Here is a 16,989-nt window from a genome sequence, read left to right as displayed (position 1 = left end):
TGGAGGCTGAGACCCTCATAGTCAACCTCGACCGACTTGGTAGCGAGGCACCTGACTCCAAGCATCGTGCCGGGACTTTCGAGCCCACAGAGGCCGTCCAACTCGTCCCAGTCGACCCCACCTGCTCCAATGACCGGGCACTGAGGATCAGCACCACCCTCGACAGCAAATAGGAAGCCGTGCTCATCGACTTTCTCCGCGTGAATGCCGATGTATTCGCGTGGAGTCCCTCAGACATGCCGGGCATACCGAGGGAGGTCACTGAGCACGCCTTGGACATCCGGACCGGCTCCAGACCGGTGAAGCAACGCCTATGCCGATTCGACTAGGAAAAGCACAGGGCCATCGGCGAGGAGGTGCAGAAGCTCTTGGCGGCCGGATTCATCAAGGAAGTGTCCCATCCAGAGTGGTTAGCTAATCCTGTATTAGTTAAGAAGAAAAATGGGAAGTGGAGGATGTGTGTAGACTACACCAGCTTGAATAAAGCGTGTCCAAAAGTCCCATTCCCATTACCTCGAATCGACCAAATCATTGACTCCACTACGGGATGCGAAACCCTATCTTTCCTTGATGCATATTCCGGTTACCATCAAATCAAAATGAAAGAATCCGACCAGCTCATGACTTCTTTCATCACCCCATTTGGCATGTACTGCTATGTGACTATGCCATTCGGCCTCAGAAATGTAGGGGCCACATACCAGCGGTGCATGACCCACGTCTTTGGTGAGCACATCGGGCAAACCGTCGACGCCTACGTGGACGACATCATGGTCAAGTCCAGGAAGGCCAGTGATCTCGTCGATGACTTGGAGATAGCCTTCAAATGCCTTAGAGAGAAGGGCATCAAGCTCAACCTCGAGAAGTGTGTCTTTGGGGTCCCCCGAGGCATGCTCTTGGGATTCATAGTCTCGGAGCGCGGCATCAAGGCCAACCCAGAGAAGGTCTCGGCCGTAACCAACATGGGACCAATCCAAAACCTCAAGGGAGTGCAGAGGGTTATGGGATGCCTTGCGGCCCTGAGCCACTTCATCTCGCGCCTTGGCGAAAAAGGCTTGCCTCTGTACCGCCTCTTGAGAAAATCCGAATGCTTTTCTTGGACCCCCAAGGCCGAGGAAGCCCTCACCAAGCTCAAGGCACTGCTCACCAATCCTCCCATCCTAGTGCCTCTAACCAAGGGCGATGCCCTCTTACTCTACATCACCGCAATGACCCAAGTGGTCAGCACGGCTGTAGTGGCCGAGAGGCAGGAAGAGGGGCACGCTCTACCCATCCAACGACCTATTTACTTCATCAGCGAGGTACTCTCTGAGACTAAGACAAGCTACCCCCACATCCAGAAACTGATCTACGCCGTGGTCTTGGCTAGACACAAGCTGCGTCACCACTTCAAGTCCCACCCGGTGACCGTGGTGTCGTCTTTCCCTCTGGGAGAGATAATTCAGAACCGGGAGGCCTCGGGTAGGATAGCCAAGTGGGCCGTCGAACTCATGGGGGAAGCCCTGTCTTCTGCGCATCGAAAAGCAATTAAATCCCAGGTCTTGGCCGATTTTGTGGCTGAGTGGACCGACACCCAACTGCCACCTGCTCATGTCCAGGCAGAATGCTAGACCATGTACTTTGACGGGTCCCTGATGAAGACCGGGGCAGGCGTGGGTCTGCTCTTCGTCTCACCCCTCGGAGTGCACATGCGCTACATGATTCAGCTCCACTTCGCCGCCTCCAACAACGCAGCCGAGTATGAAGCCCTCGTCAATGGCTTGCAGATCGCCATCGAACTTGGAGTACGGCGTCTCGACATACGGGGTGATTCGTAGCTCATCATCGATCAAGTGATGAAGGAGTCGAACTGCCATGACCCCAAAATGGAAGCATACTGCAAGTTGGTGCGTCGCCTAGAAGACAAGTTCGACGGTCTCGAACTCAACCACATTGCGTGAAAATTCAACGAGGCCATGGACGAACTAGCAAAGATGGCATCAGCATGGGCCTCGGTCCCCCCGAACATCTTCGCCAGAGACCTCCACAAGCCTTCCATCGACTACGCCCCGGCGGCAGAAGAGGGCCCACTGGTCGAGCCCACCGTAGGGCTCAAGGCCCCCTCTGCCACCGAGGCCCTCGCGGCCGAGCTCGAGGCCATGGAAATCAACGCGGAGCCTCCCGAGGCCAACCAGGGCACGGACTGGCGAGTCATGTTCCTTGATTACCTCATTCGAGGAGAGCTTCCTATAGACAGGACTGAAGCCCGACAGCTTGCGCGACGAGCCAAAACTTATGTCCTCAGCAACATCGAGTTGTACAGGCGAAGCCCATCTGGCGTCCTCCAACGGTGCATCACCACTGAGGCAGGCCAAGCCCTACTTTGGGACTTGCATGTAGGAGCCTACGGGCACCATGCAACGCCTTGGACGCTCGTCGGAAATGCCTTCCGCCAAGGGTTCTACTGGCCAACGGCGGTTGCTGACGCCACCAAGCTGGTATGCTCCTGCGAGGGATGCCAGTACTATGCGCGGCAGACGCACCTCCCGGCCCAAGCCCTCCAAACCATCCCCATTACATGGCCATTCGCCGTGTGGGGGCTGGACATGGTTGGGCCTCTGCAGAAGGCCCCCGGGGGCTATACCCATTTGCTAGTAGCGATTGATAAGTTCTCTAAGTGGATCGAGGCTCGTCCGATCACTCGAATCAAATCCGAGCAAGCGGTGCTGTTCTTCACTGATATCATCCACAGGTTCGGGGTTCCAAACACATCATCACTGATAACGGGACACAATTCACCGGCCACAAGTTCCTGACGTTCTGCGATGACCACCACATCCACGTGGCCTGGTTGGCCGTAGGACACCCTAGGACAAATGGCCAAGTAGAACGTGCCAGCGGCATGATCCTACAGGGTCTCAAGCCAAGAATATACAACCGGTTGAAGAAATTTGGCAAGAAATGGCTTGCCGAACTCCCGTCGGTCATCTAGAGCCTGAGGAACACTCCGAGCCAAGCCATGGGGTTCACACCATTCTTCCTGGTATATGGAGCTAAGGCCATCCTCCCCACTGACTTGGAGTACGGTTCCCCAAGGCTTCAAGCCTACAACGAGCAGAGCAACCGCACTGCCCACGAGGACGCCCTTGACCAACTGGAGGAAGCCCGAGACGTTGCGCTGCAACACTCGGCCAAGTACCAGCAAGCCCTACGATGCTATCAAGCACGACGCATTCGAAGCCGAGACCTGAAAGTGGGCGACCTGGTGCTGAGACTGAGGCAGAGCAATAAGGGCCGCCACAAGCTGACCCCGCCATGGGAAGGGCCGTACATCGTTGCCCAAGTGCTGAAGCCCGGGACCTACAAGCTAGCCAACGAGAAGGGTGAAATCCTCACCAACGCTTGGAACATAGAACAGCTACGTCGCTTCTACCCTTAAATTTCCAAGCATTATATACATTATTTCTCGAAATACAATAAAGAGGCGTTCTTTAGTTGTTCTAATTTTTTCAAGAAACCCCCCGAGCCTGTCGATGGGGGATCGACGTTACAATAACGCTATAAGGGAGACTCGGCTCTACCTCTGCAGAGGTGCCCACCGCGGGGCTCGAACAAGACTCGGCTCTGCCTCTGCAGAACCGAGCCTCCCTTGGGGTCTAGAAGGGGGGATCCTCCCCTAAGTCCCAGACACCGTTTTCAGTCGTTCTTTCAAAAAAATTTCTACGCCAAACTCTCTCGCATACTTTGACAAATTGATTGTAAAAAACCTAAGGACCGAAAGTCTGTCTTAGGGCCAAAAGGCCGGTTGAGCCACGAGACGGCCTACACCTCTGGGCTACAGCAACTCCCTCACCACCTTTTGCCCAAAGGACAGCTTAGGCTTCGAGGAAGTTTTTTGCAAGAGATACGTCCAAAGACGAGACAGAGGGCAGAGGCTCAGAAATACAATAAAAACGAATAAAAGGCGTATACGCATAAGTACTTTAAAAAGGCCTCGACGGCCACAAGCGTTATAATGTAAGTCCTAATCTATTTACATGGCCCCTTCGGCCTAGGTCAAAACTCCGGGACGCCAACGTCGGCGGTCGGCGTAGGAGGAACCACCTCCTCTTCGAACAAACTGGCTAGCGCCGTGCCAGGGGCCTCAGCCGCCTCCACCAGCTTCATGACCTCCTCCTCGGCCTTCTCGTCGTCCTCAGCCATGACATAACCGTCGCTGATGGCCTCAAGGTCGATACCGGCGTAGTGCGAGGAGACGACGGCTAGGGCGCGCTTAACGCCCGTGTGCAGCGCCCCCCGAAGCCGCTCGTGGACTCAACCGCTCAACGTGATCAAGCGGCTCCTGAGGGAGCTGCCCAACTCGACTCCACCGACCTCCAGGGCCTGGCAGGCGGTACGGGCAGCGCCCTACAGCGTGTTGTGCTCCCAGACCTCGGCCTCGAGCACTGCCTGCACTGTGATGGAGGCCTCGGCTGCCCAGGTGACCTCATTCTCCAACCCAGCGCCAAGACAGGCGGGATGGGGTTAAGCACGAAAGAAAACAAACCGAACAAGGGTACACGCCTACGAGACTCACCTTCAGCTTTCTCCCTCTAGTTTCGGACCTCGACCCGAGAGGCCTTGGCCGCCCTGGAAGCCTCCCTCTCTAGCTCTGCTTCACATCGGGGAGTCAGGGATCGAACGCAAGAAAAACAAATAAAACAAGGGACGTGGCTCAACAGGACTCACCCTCGGCCTTTTCCTTCCAGGCTAAGGCCTCGACCCGGGAGGCCTCGGCCACCTTGAGGGCCTCCGCCAGGGCACCTTTCATCAGCAGGTGCGCACCCTGCTCCGCACCCAGCTGCCCGGCGATGGCCTTGGCAGAGGCCACCGCTTCTTCGGCTCGAGACCTGAAGGTGTCCCGCTCGCCTGCCACTCGGGTCAACTCCTCCTCTAGCTCCTTGATCCACGCCGCCAAAGGGGCAGCCTGCTCCCGAGCCGTGGCTGCCTTGGCCTTCATATCAGCGCAGCGAAGGTGGAGGTCCTCCACCTCCACGCTCCACGCCGACAGAAGCTCATTGGCATTAGCAAGTAGGTCCTTCTGCTACCGGAGCTAGTCCTAGACGTCCCTCTCCCGCCGGAGGAACAACGACTTCTCGAGGGACCGAGCCTCAAGCTCCTGGATAGGCAGAACAGACGTCAAGCACTACGACAAAACTTGGGAAAAAGATGACACAGCACAAGGAAAGAAAGCGCGCACCTGGGCAACGTCGGGCAGATCGTCAGCCACGACAGACAGCGCTGTCTACAGTGACCGCTCCTCCAGCTGGTGAAATTGTTCGAAGGAGCCCCAGCACCCCCTCAGCCGCGTCCTCGAGGGCGAACAGAGGCTCCCCCTTAGGGTCATCCCGGCTCCGCCACAAGACACGCGGGCTATCCCACCCGCGGGGCTCGAGTCGTACCCAGACGAGGGTCGAGCTCCCCTCGCCAGAAGTCAGAGCTAGCTGCTCCACGGTGCTGGCCGCCTCGGCGTTCGCCGCCTCCTTCCCCCGAGAAGTATCATCGGAAGAGATTGAATGAACCTCCACCTTTTGGGCATTCTCCTATGACGGCGGCGGGTGTTGGACTAGGGGCGGTACCGAACCTGTATGGCGGTGGAGCTGGTGCTCACCTTGAGCGCCTTACGTGGCGCAAGGGTGGGCGCATCCGCCTGACGCTTCCGGCTAAAGACAAAAACACTTACTTGGTCAGCGTACGACCAAAGAACGAGTGGAAGATGCTGCAAACTCCACTGACAAAACACTTACCTCAAACAGGGACATAATAGCTTCTGCACTACGCCCCTTGTCCTCTACAACGGCGGTGGCGGCGGCGGCGGTGGCACGGCCCCCGTGTCCGCCGATGTCAGCCGGCCCTCGCCAGGCTCCGACGCCCCCTCGACCCTCTGCGGAGGCTGTTGGGTCGCCCCCGCCATAGCCCATTCCACCTCCACTGTCGAGCCCACCGGGCTGACGGCGCGCTTCCCCAACACCCGTGCCTCGGGCGTGTCGGCCTTAGCCCCGGGGCGGGCGATCGCTAGCCCCGAGGCGTCCTCTCCTCCTCCTCCTGGAGACGCCGAGCCGCTCGCCGATGCCTCGGGCGCCGTCCCCCTGACGTCAGGGAGATGGTCCAGGGGACCCCGACCCGCCTCGCTCTCATCGTCATCGCTTGAAGAATCCGTCGACGACGGTGACGGAGACGGCTCCACCGAGAGACCGTCGCGCCTCTACTGTCGGCGACGTTTCTCTAGCTCGTCGCGCTCGAGGCTCTTCCTCTTGCGCCTCGCCACCTCGGTGTCCTTCCGCTCCTTGTATGCCCTGCTCACGACTCACCGCTCTACGTCCTTGGGAAGGGGCGGCGGGGAGGCTCGCACATCCCTCATCCCCTGCGGGAACAGCGAACGCAAATAAGGGAACAAATTGAAAATGTAAGGAGCGAGGAGGCCTCGGGGGCCGCAGCGGCGCGTGACTCACCAGAGAGATGTACCCCCGCATCGGGCACATTGGGAATGGGGTCAAACCACTACTCCTTAGCCGCCCCTCCACCGTCTCTCTCACTCGACGTAGAATCTCCTCGTCAGAGAGGGCGACGGCGGACAACTGGACTCCATCGATCGGCTCATCCGGTGTCATCTCGAACAGGCGCTGCCGTCGAGCCATTAGCGACAGCACCCTCCGGCGGTGGAAAACCACCACGACCACAGCCGCCGCAAGGCCGTGGCTGCGCAGCCTCTCTAGCGCCTCCAGGAGTGACCGCAGCTTGGGCTGATCAACCACCGGGATGCCATACCTCCACCTCTCCGGCTGGCTCTCCACAACCCGCCCGGTATAGGGCGGAAGCCCACCGTCGTCGTTGCGGAGGTAGAACCAGCTATTGTACCAGCGATGGTTGGACGTCGTGAGCTGGGCCGGGATGTAGAAGGGTTGCTTGTCTTAGCGCACTTGGAGAGTGCAGCCGCTGGCCCTCAACGCTTTCCGCGTGCCCACCGGCTTGGTGTTGAGCCCCGCCCGGAAGAAGTGGAGCCACAGCTCCTAGTGGGGAGCGATGCCTAGGTACCCCTCGCAAACAGCGACGAAGATGGCCGCCTACGCAATGGAGTTGGGGTTGAAGTTGTGGAGCTCCACGCCGTAGTAATGCGGGAGCGCCCGCATGAACCGGTCTGCCGGCAAGCCGAGACCACGCTCGTGGAAGGCCACGAAGCTCACGATATAGCCATCGCGTGGCCTCGACCTCGACTCGCCCCTCGGAGCAATCCACTCCGGTCTGTCGGGGTCGGTGATTGGGCGGAGGAGACCGTCGTCGATGAGCGACTGCAGCGTCGCCACGGACATGTCAGACGGACCCCAACGATCCGCCTGGACGACAACAGTACCGCCGACCATGGGTGCGATGGAGAATGCGGCTACGGTGGTAAGGCTCGCTCTCTCTCTCTCCCTCTCCTTTCCTTCCCCTTCTCCCTTCTTCTCCCCGGCGCTCTCTTCCTCTGTTCTTAGCAACCGCTCGAGGGCAGAAAGGGCGAATGCAGGCAAGGTAAGGAGGGGCGGGGCTCGGCTCGTCACATATTTATGAGGGGGGAAGAGGGCGAAATGGACGGGCGACGAAACCAGGGAAGTTTCCCTCAGATCTAGCGCAGTTAATCCGGATCTAACCAAACCGCCCACGCGTCCACCTTTTCCTTATTAATCGCGCGCACGGTAACGTCCCATCCGCAGATGTCGCATCACACCCGACCGCAGCAATGGCAGGCGCCGTTCCGTCTCCTTGAGGAACCGCCTCAAAAGGCGCAACCACCGTCGCCAGCCGGTGGGAAGGGAATATCCCCCACCCGATTCCTTTCAGACGAAGGAACTAGGCATCGAGCCCGTTATGGTCCAGGGGTTCGAAGGCTGGGCCCCCGAGAGTCTCGACAGCCACCCTAGGACGAACAGAGTCAGGGATGACTATGGGCGAGCCCGTACATGGCCGAGGCCCAAGCAAGCAATTGCTTGGGATGCCCTAAGTCATGTCCGAGACCGACAGGGAGGTCTCTGAATGGGATCCCACCGTAGGGAGGCACCGAGCCCCCGGGGCCAATCGAATGGCCCTAGGACCCACTAGAGAAGCCCTCTGGTACTTTTGGAGTGCGTCTCTAGACCGCTAGCCGACCCCTATCAAATGGGGCACGGGCCTCCACTCGGACTTACCCGATAACAGCTCACCGAAGGTGTCACTGCTCGCGCCCACAGAGGGTAGCCTGGCATACTCCACCCTTCCTTCCGAACAAAAAGGATGCGCGAGGGCCGCACAAAAAAGCCAGGGAAACTCCTGATCGCCCTCTCGCTCCGAGCAGAGGCTCGGGGGCTCTTCCTGCAACCAAGCCGAGACCCAGTGGCCCAAACTCGCACTCGAGGACTCAGCAAATAACCCCTCCTTCCGAATAAAAAGGATGCGCGAGGGCCGCACAAAAAAGACAAGGAAACTCCTGATCGCCCTCTCGCCCCGAGCAGAGGCTCAGGGGCTCTTCCTACAACCAAGCCGAGACCCAGTGACCCAAACTCGTACTCGAGGGCTCGGCAAACAACCCCTCCTCCCGAACGAAAAGGATGCGCGAGGGCCGCACAAAAAAGACAAGGAAACTCCTGATCGCCCTCTTGCTCCGAGCAGAGGCTCGGGGGCTCTTCCTGCAACTGAGCCAAGACCCAGCGACCCGAACTCGCACTCAGGGCTCGGCAAACGCGATAAAACCCCTCACTCAACATGAGAAAAGCCCCTGGAGGAATAAATCCACTCCTCCAGGACCTCGGGGGCTACACCCAGCGGGTGCGCTCACGCGCACCCACCGAAGGCTCGAGTACAAAACACCATCCCGACAGGAGCTGCCGCGAGCCAAGTCTCGTCAAAACCTTAGGGAGAGCGCTCACGCTCTCCCCAAGGTTCGGGGGCTACTGTCGGGTACCATAAAAGGGATCCCCTAAGCGAGAACCGAAAAAATCGCTTAGACCTTGTAAAAATCGAAGCTAAGAGACAACCACCGACAAACCCCCACCTGATCCGAGGCTCAGCTGGACCGCCCGGCCCACCTCGAACAATATCCGGGCTCACTCGAAGTGGGCTCGGCTCAAAATGAAACCACAAGGCCTCGGACAAGGTACCGATACTCCGCCTCGCTCGAGGCTCTGCACGTAAGGCCTCGGACGAGGTACTGATTCTCCGCCTCACCCGAGGCTCCGCACGGAAGGCCTTGGATGAGGTATGATTCTCCGCCTCGCCCGAGGCTCCGCACGTAAGGCCTCGGATGAGGTACCGATTCGATTCTCCGCCTCGCTCGAGGCTCCGCACGTAAGGCCTCGGACGAGGCACCGGTTCTCCGCCTCGCTCGAGGCCCCGCACGTAAGGCCTCGGACGAGGTATAGATTCTCTGCCTCGCCCGAGGCCCCGCCCGTAAGGCCTCGGACGAGATACCGATTCTCCGCCTCGCTCGAGGCCGGCTCGGCAACAACCCCGTCGCCTCTGCCTTGGCCGACTTCTCTGACAGGACGTCATGTCCAACTAACGCGTTCAACCACTCCCGCGACGTCAGCCGAACGATGGCTCGATATAGTGGAGTGGCCGACGAGACGTGAGTCACATCGACGCCATGCCGTCCGGGACGGGACGAGGCAGGGGTTACCGGCCGCTGTGCTCGACACTGTGCCCACGACTGACACCCGTGCTGCACTGTGCTGCCTAACCCCTGCTCCAAGGACAGCGCGGCGTGAAGAGTCATGTCCGGGCCCCTGTAGCCTCAGAATCAGCGTGAAAGACCAACTGCTCCCTCTGAGCCTCGGCTATCCGCTTCTGGGCTCCTGAAGCATCGGGACTCGCACCCGCCGAGCCCCCACAATGGTTCAGCCTCTGCACCGACTGGGCATCGGCTCTCTACGTTGTCAACATACAGCGACCGACACGTCGTCTGCAGTACGCACCATGCCCTGTGCCAAACCGCAGGAGCTCCCACGTCGCACAGGATCAGGCGTGACCGGCGCGTCGCTCCAGTGCATCGAGGACAAGGCCGCTCCACCGACCATGCTGCCACAGTGATGACCTACAGGGCTCGAACATGTCGCCTCTGCTCACAAAACGCCACGTAGCTAATGCATGTAACGCCCCTGTACCTCCCTTCGACTATAAAAGGGAGTGACCGGGGCCGCTTTTGGGGGGTCGAACGCAGGAGAACACGGACAGACACAGACAGTCACACTCTTCCTCATCGCAAGAGACCAACATCTCAAGCAACTCACGCCACTACGCAGAGATCTGGGACTAGCTCCCTCTCTCGCCCTGCTTGTAAACCCCTACTACGAGCACCTCGGTGCAAGAAATACAAGATCGCTCTCTTAGACTGGACGTAGGGCACCTATTGCCTGAATCAGTATAAACATTGTGTCTCTTTGCATCACCATCCGGAATTAGAGGCACGCAGTACACTTTCACTAGTCGGTTGAGGACCCGTCGGATCCAAAACACCGACACGTACGGAGGCGGGTTGTGCGGCCGTTCGGATGCACGCGTCTATATAGACGTCCGGACGCTGGCCACACTTTTTTATCAACAATCGTATGCTCTTTTTCGTTAAGCGGATATTTGTTTCTAGAAGGACAGTAGGACAGAGACAAGAGTACGTACAGCTGAAGGCTGACTACAACTGTATGCGTGCACTCGCCTTCTTCAAACAAGTAGTAGTGCTGCTGACCTAGGTTCTGATGTCACCCGTGATTGCGAGTCCAAGATCCAAGCGCACCATTTTTACATACCGAGAATGAATCAACAGACTCCGCAAGCAGGCAACCAGCTTCCTCTGTCCTTCCAACGTTTCGACAAAAGACTGCTAAGATACTACGTGCGCGTGTTTGTTTATCTACTTCAAGTACAATACGCTGTGAACTTGAAGTGTTTGCACGTTTCGTATAATTGTAATAACATAATTGTTAAACCTCAGCAGGGTTGATTTGGCCTCTCCAATCAACTGATTTTTGAGCCATCCGATCTTACGCGGACGGCTAGCCGGGGGCGCGGCCGACGAACAGGCGAGGCACGCGCAGTCAGCGAGGGCCGGCGAGGCAGCAGGTGCGGCCAGCCACAGAGCTCGCGGCCCCGGCCATGGCGGGCGCGGCGCGGGGCCGGTGGCCAGCGACGAGGAGGGACGATGGCCGTCTATGAGGAGGGCGACGAGGAGGACCGACGGCCGGCTACGAGGAGGGCCGTCCCCAGGTGGGATCACCGTTGCTGCTTCTTCTCCGGACTCTGTTTGCGTGCGCATTCGACGAAAGGGAAGGGATAAGGTTGGGGAGGTGGGTCCCACCACAATTTGGGAAAATTTGTTTTGAAATTTATGAAAATTTTGTGAATAATTTGAAATATATTTCTCTGGTATCTGCAATTCATAAAAATAATTTGAAAGTATTTCTGAAAAATTTGGCATATATTTGTATTATCTCTAAATTACACTACCGTGTTCAATAAATCACACTGAAGAAATTATTATAAATCTAGTAATAAGACAGTGTAAATATAGCTAGAAGACACCGTAAGTACATGGAAAAAATTCAGTTGACAGGAGGGACGAAAACAACTGAATGTCACCTAGAATTGATCCTTTTAATAATGAAACTGAAACGTGACGAGACAATCTAATGACAGAGTAAATTAAACTAAACATTTGAGACGGCTTGGCCTTCCAGAAACAGCAAGGGCTACGCGGCTTCTTCATCAGTCTCCTGCAACAACTGTTCACAAGCTGCTGGTGCACATCCAGACAAAGAATCAGTGACATCATCACTGATCTCATCTCACCAGACAACCCGCGCTTGCCAGGCCACCACCAATTTGCTCGGCGACTAGAACGTCAAAGGTCAAACCCACAAACACGGTATAAATAGCAGGAGACTCCACCAGCCTCAGCATTCATTCATTCCACACAAACAACCTCACCTCCGATCCAAGTGTCAGCGGCAAAACCAGCTTTCTTCCAATTTCAACCCAGCGAGAAAACCAAGCGGTCTAGTAGAAGATTTCCTACTCTGCCGTACGTGCAGATCTGACTGAGAGGCAGCAGCTCGTCAAAGAGAGGCAGTGACCGCGAGCCATGGGAGTGGCCTGGATGGTGGCGGCGGCCGTTGCGGCGGTGCTGGCGTCGTGGGCGTTCAACGCGCTGGTGCACCTCGTCTGGCGCCCCTACGCCATCACCCGGAGGTTCCGCGCGCAGGGCGTGCGCGGCCCGGAGTACAGGTTCTTCACCGGGAGCCTCGGCGAGATCAAGCGGCTCCGCGGCGAGGGCGCCGCCGTCACGCTGGACGTCGACGACCATGACTTCATTCCCATGGTGCAGCCGCACCTCCGCAAGTGGATCGCGCTCTACGGTACGTGATGCGTCCATCGATCGCTAGCTAGTTGGCGCCCTGCTTCGACGCGACGCGACGCTCGAGGCTCCATCGATCACGTTGCATCAGCCTCTGACGGCCTTGTTTGTTCTGCTTCAGGGCGGACCTTCGTGTACTGGACCGGCGCGAGGCCGAACGTGTGCGTGGCGGACGTCAACGTGGTCAGGCAGGTGCTCTTCGACCGCAACGGCCTCTACCCCAAGAACCTCATGAACCCGCACATCTCCCGCCTGCTCGGCAAGGGCCTCGTCCTCACCGACGGCGACGACTGGAAGCGCCACCGCAAGGTCGTGCACCCGGCCTTCAACATGGACAAGCTCAAGATGATGACGGTCACCATGTCCGACTGTGCTCGCTCCATGATGTCCGAGTGGGAGGCACAGCTCGCGAAGGGCGGTGAAGTGGAGATCGAGCTGAGCAGCCGGTTTGAGGAGCTCACCGCCGACGTGATCTCGCACACGGCGTTCGGGAGCAGCTACGACGAGGGGAAACGGGTCTTCCTGGCGCAGAGGGAGCTCCAGTACCTGGCCTTCTCCACTTTTTTCAACGTCCAGATCCCAGCCCTCAGGTACCTCCCAACCGAGAAGAACCTCCGGACATGGAAGCTGGACAAGCAGGTGAGGGGCATGCTCATGGACATCATAAAGACCCGCCTCGCCAACAAGGACACCGCCGGCTACGGGAACGACCTGCTAGGGCTCATGCTGGAGGCGTGCGCGCCGGAGCACGGCGAGACACCGATGCTGAGCATGGACGAGATCATCGACGAGTGCAAGACCTTCTTCTTCGCCGGGCACGACACCACGTCGCACCTGCTCACATGGGCCTCGTTCCTTCTAAGCACGCACCCGGAGTGGCAGGAGAGGCTCCGGGAGGAGGTGCGGCGGGAGTGCGGCGACGAGGTCCCCACCGGCGACGCGCTCAACAAGTTGAAGCTAGTCAACATGTTCCTCCTGGAGACTCTGCGGCTGTACGGCCCGGTGTCCCTGATCCAGAGGAAGGCAGGATCAGATCTCGACCTCGGCGGCGTCAGGGTACCCGAGGGCGCGATCCTGACCATTCCAATCGCGACGATCCACCGTGACAAGGAGGTCTGGGGCGACGACGCCGGCGAGTTCAAGCCGGAGAGGTTCGAGAACGGGATGACAAGGGCGGCCAAGTACCCCAATGCGCTGCTGTCCTTCTCCAGCGGGCCAAGGTCGTGCATCGGTCAGAACTTCGCAATGATCGAGGCAAAGGCCGTGGTCGCCATGATCTTGCAGAGGTTTGCCCTCGACCTGTCCCCCAAATACGTCCACGCGCCCATGGACGTGATCACCCTGCGCCCAAGGCACGGGCTCCCCATGCTCCTCAAGCGCTTGTAGGTTTCATGGTGCGTGCCAGATGTGACATAGGATGTCGGTTATATTTCCTTTCTTTTTGCTACTTATATCTATGTATCCTACATAATGTATGTCCTATTCTTTTTTTTTGCTTGGTGCCTGGTATACTCCAATTCCACCATATATGTAAATGTTTAGCTAGATTATTACTTGGATTGAACAATCTTAATTCAGAATTTCCCATGCACCAATGATCCAAGTATCTTAATCTTAACACAGGATGTTCTTTGAAAAAAGATTAATCATATAAAATCTCATAATAAACAAAACAATTTAGCCATTAATTTGGTAGACTTTATCATCATTATTGCTGATAATAATCATTGGATCTTTATAATATATCCAATAATAATATGCCGTCATAACAATATATAAATTCACCTCTAAGTCTACAACTAAAATTATCTACCTCTGCCATTATAAAAGATAATTTAAAGTAACCTTTCTAAATTTGCATATAAATTACCAACCTCGACTATTATGAAAGATATACAGCGTGATACCTAAATTTGCAATTAATTTACCCACCTCTAGTCTAGCATACTGTAAAAGATAATACTAAGTACCTTGTAATACATATCTAAATTATCCATCTCTGACACTATAAAATATAAACTAAATTATTCCTAAAATCTAATTTTAAATTAAAAATAGATTTTGACATATAAGATAACTAAATAAACATAAATTAAGTTATATATGTTTCTAAACTACTCGATTATGTTACGGTTGTTGTCCTTGACCGAAGTGTTGGATCAATATAGAGTGAGGATTTAGGCAAATGCTAATGAATGGATTTTTTTTTTTTGTAATATGGAATATTGTGTCTACTTTATTTTAGGGGGGGGGGGGGGGGACTATTTATATGTCCAAGTTACAATTGATGGACCAAAATGCCCACCCAATGGCTAAATTCTAAGCACATTCCTAGCTGGTAATGTAGAGGCAGTTTGGTCCTTTCATCCTAAATCCATACACGAAATAACTCAGAAATATATATTTTTATAAACTAAATTATTCATATAATAGCGAGAAATATATATTTTTATAATTTATCAATTGTGAAAATATTCTTTTGAAAAAACACATAGCAACAACATTTACAATTATTTTAAATTATATCAATACTCCAATGTTAATAAACTTTATAAGTCATATTTTGGATAAGTTTATGCATTTTGACTAAAATATTATGACACATCAATGATGTGTTTTAATTGTAAAATACTCCATCTTTTATAAAATAACACTACTATGCATATAATTTGTTGATAAAGGTAATTAAACATCTTGAGAGTCATGGTTCATGCCAAAATGCTATTTATGCTACTATAGTAACTAAGAGTATAGTCGAGGACCTAGATCTATTTTAAATAAATATAAAATGAAAAATCTAAATAAAGATTGAATGAGCATAAGAGGTCATGAAAAATCTAAATAAAAGATTGAATGAACATGTGAATTAGAGGTCATGTGTTTATATTTGAGATACATGTTTTTATGCTCGTACTAGTGCCTCTTGCACATTCCTGGCTAAGTTTGATCATATGATCCTTATGCAATCGATCCCTATTGGCATATAAGAGGAGAATTTCTCGATAAGAAAGTTGATGGAGTTGACTATTGTGAAGTTCTGGACGAACTCGATTGAGGAGAATTTAAGGAGCTCATCTAATACCTATGCTGAAACTCTCATCATGAAGATGCTTACCTCATGCTATGATAGGCACGTGGAATTAGGGAGCACATTATGAGCATATGCGATATGGGTGCTGAGCAGAAGCCACTTCGAGCTTTCCATTTCTAAAGGCTTCCTTGTGCACTTCATATGACTTCCGCAAGTGGATCGCGCTCTACGGTACGTCGTCGTCAGCCGTCACAGACCTGGTGGCTGGTGTATTGCGTCCTTCGTCGGCGCTCGCACGCTTTCAGCCTGTTCGTTTGGCTGTGGCTTGTCGTAAACGATTGTAAATTTGACTTACGAACCAGCAACGATACGAACCAGCCAGCAGTACTTCTTCACGAACCAGCCAGCAGTACTTCTTCACAAACCAGCAACGATACGAATCAGCCAACCGAACATGCTGTTTCTTGGCAGGATTGTTGTGTTTCTTACTTACGAGGCTCCGTGCGTGGCTGCAGGCAAGACGTTCGTGTACTGGACCGGCGCGAGGCCGAACGTGTGCGTGACGGACGTGAACGTGGTCAGGAAGGTGCTCTTCGACCGCACCGGCCTCTACCCCAAGAACCTCATGAACCCGCACATCTCCCGCCTCCTCGGCAGGGGCCTCGTCCTCACCGATGGGGACGACTGGAAGCGCCACCGCAAGGTCGTGCACCCGGCCTTCAACATGGACAAGATCAAGATGATGACGGCGACCATGTCCGACTGTGCTCGCTCCATGATGTCCGAGTGGGAGGCACAGCTCGCGAAGGGCGGTGAAGTGGAGATCGAGCTGAGCAGCCGGTTTGAGGAGCTCACCGCCGACGTGATCTCGCACACTGCGTTCGGGAGCAGGTACGACGAGGGGAAACGGGTCTTCCTGGCGCAGAGGGAGCTCCAGTACCTGGCCTTCTCCACTTTTTTCAACGTCCAGATCCCAGCCCTCAAGTACCTCCCAAGTCCCAACCGAGAAGAACCTCCGGACATGGAAGCTGGACAAGCAGGTGAGGGGCATGCTCATGGACATCATAAAGATCCGCCTCGCCAAGGATACCGCCGGCTACGGGAACGACCTGCTAGGGCTCATGCTGGAGGCGTGCGCGCCGGAGCACGGCGAGACGCCGATGCTGAGCATGGACGAGATCATCGACGAGTGCAAGACCTTCTTCTTCGCCGGGCACGACACCACGTCGCACCTGCTCACATGGGCCTCGTTCCTTCTAAGCACGCACCCGGAGAGTTGTTCTTCTATCTTTGATAGCGATACGCCAGCTGTCTTGATGGTCAAGGAAGGAACCTCATTGATACTTGTATGAAAGTTTCATCTCCAATGTCTATGGGATATCGTCTCGCGATCATGGTCATTAACGGCCTTACGAGACACCGTCGACAGACCTCATTGATTACTGATATTTGTTGACACGATGATGCGCGTTATGGTGTAGTGGCATCTCGTTGCCTTGTCCTTGCTGTCGACATGCAAGATGGTGTCTTCAAAGATGATGAAAGCAGACATATTATGACTAATATGAGGTCGGTTGCACCTTGC

The 16,989-nt window shown here is 55.1% G+C and overlaps 2 protein-coding genes across 2 annotated transcripts; both read left to right on the top strand.

The window, feature by feature from the left end:
- Positions 1–11,940: 11,940 nt before the first annotated feature.
- LOC136547319 (cytochrome P450 709B2-like) lies at positions 11,941–13,977 on the top strand. The gene is made up of 2 exons (XM_066539281.1): positions 11,941–12,374; positions 12,495–13,977. The coding sequence occupies exons 1-2, from the start codon at positions 12,101–12,103 to the stop codon at positions 13,757–13,759; spliced, it is 1,539 nt and encodes a 512-aa protein (XP_066395378.1). The 5' UTR covers positions 11,941–12,100; the 3' UTR covers positions 13,760–13,977.
- Positions 13,978–15,858: 1,881 nt separating this feature from the next.
- On the top strand, positions 15,859–16,756 carry LOC136544588 (cytochrome P450 709B2-like). The gene is made up of 2 exons (XM_066536696.1): positions 15,859–16,295; positions 16,375–16,756. Exons 1-2 carry the CDS (start codon positions 15,859–15,861, stop codon positions 16,754–16,756), a joined length of 819 nt encoding a protein of 272 aa, XP_066392793.1.
- The last annotated feature ends 233 nt before the right edge of the window (positions 16,757–16,989 follow it).

Source organism: Miscanthus floridulus, chromosome 3 (genome assembly GCF_019320115.1).
Source record: "Miscanthus floridulus cultivar M001 chromosome 3, ASM1932011v1, whole genome shotgun sequence".
In the NCBI taxonomy this organism is placed as follows: Eukaryota; Viridiplantae; Streptophyta; class Magnoliopsida; order Poales; family Poaceae; genus Miscanthus; species Miscanthus floridulus.
This window is presented reverse-complemented; position numbering and strand designations above follow the sequence as displayed.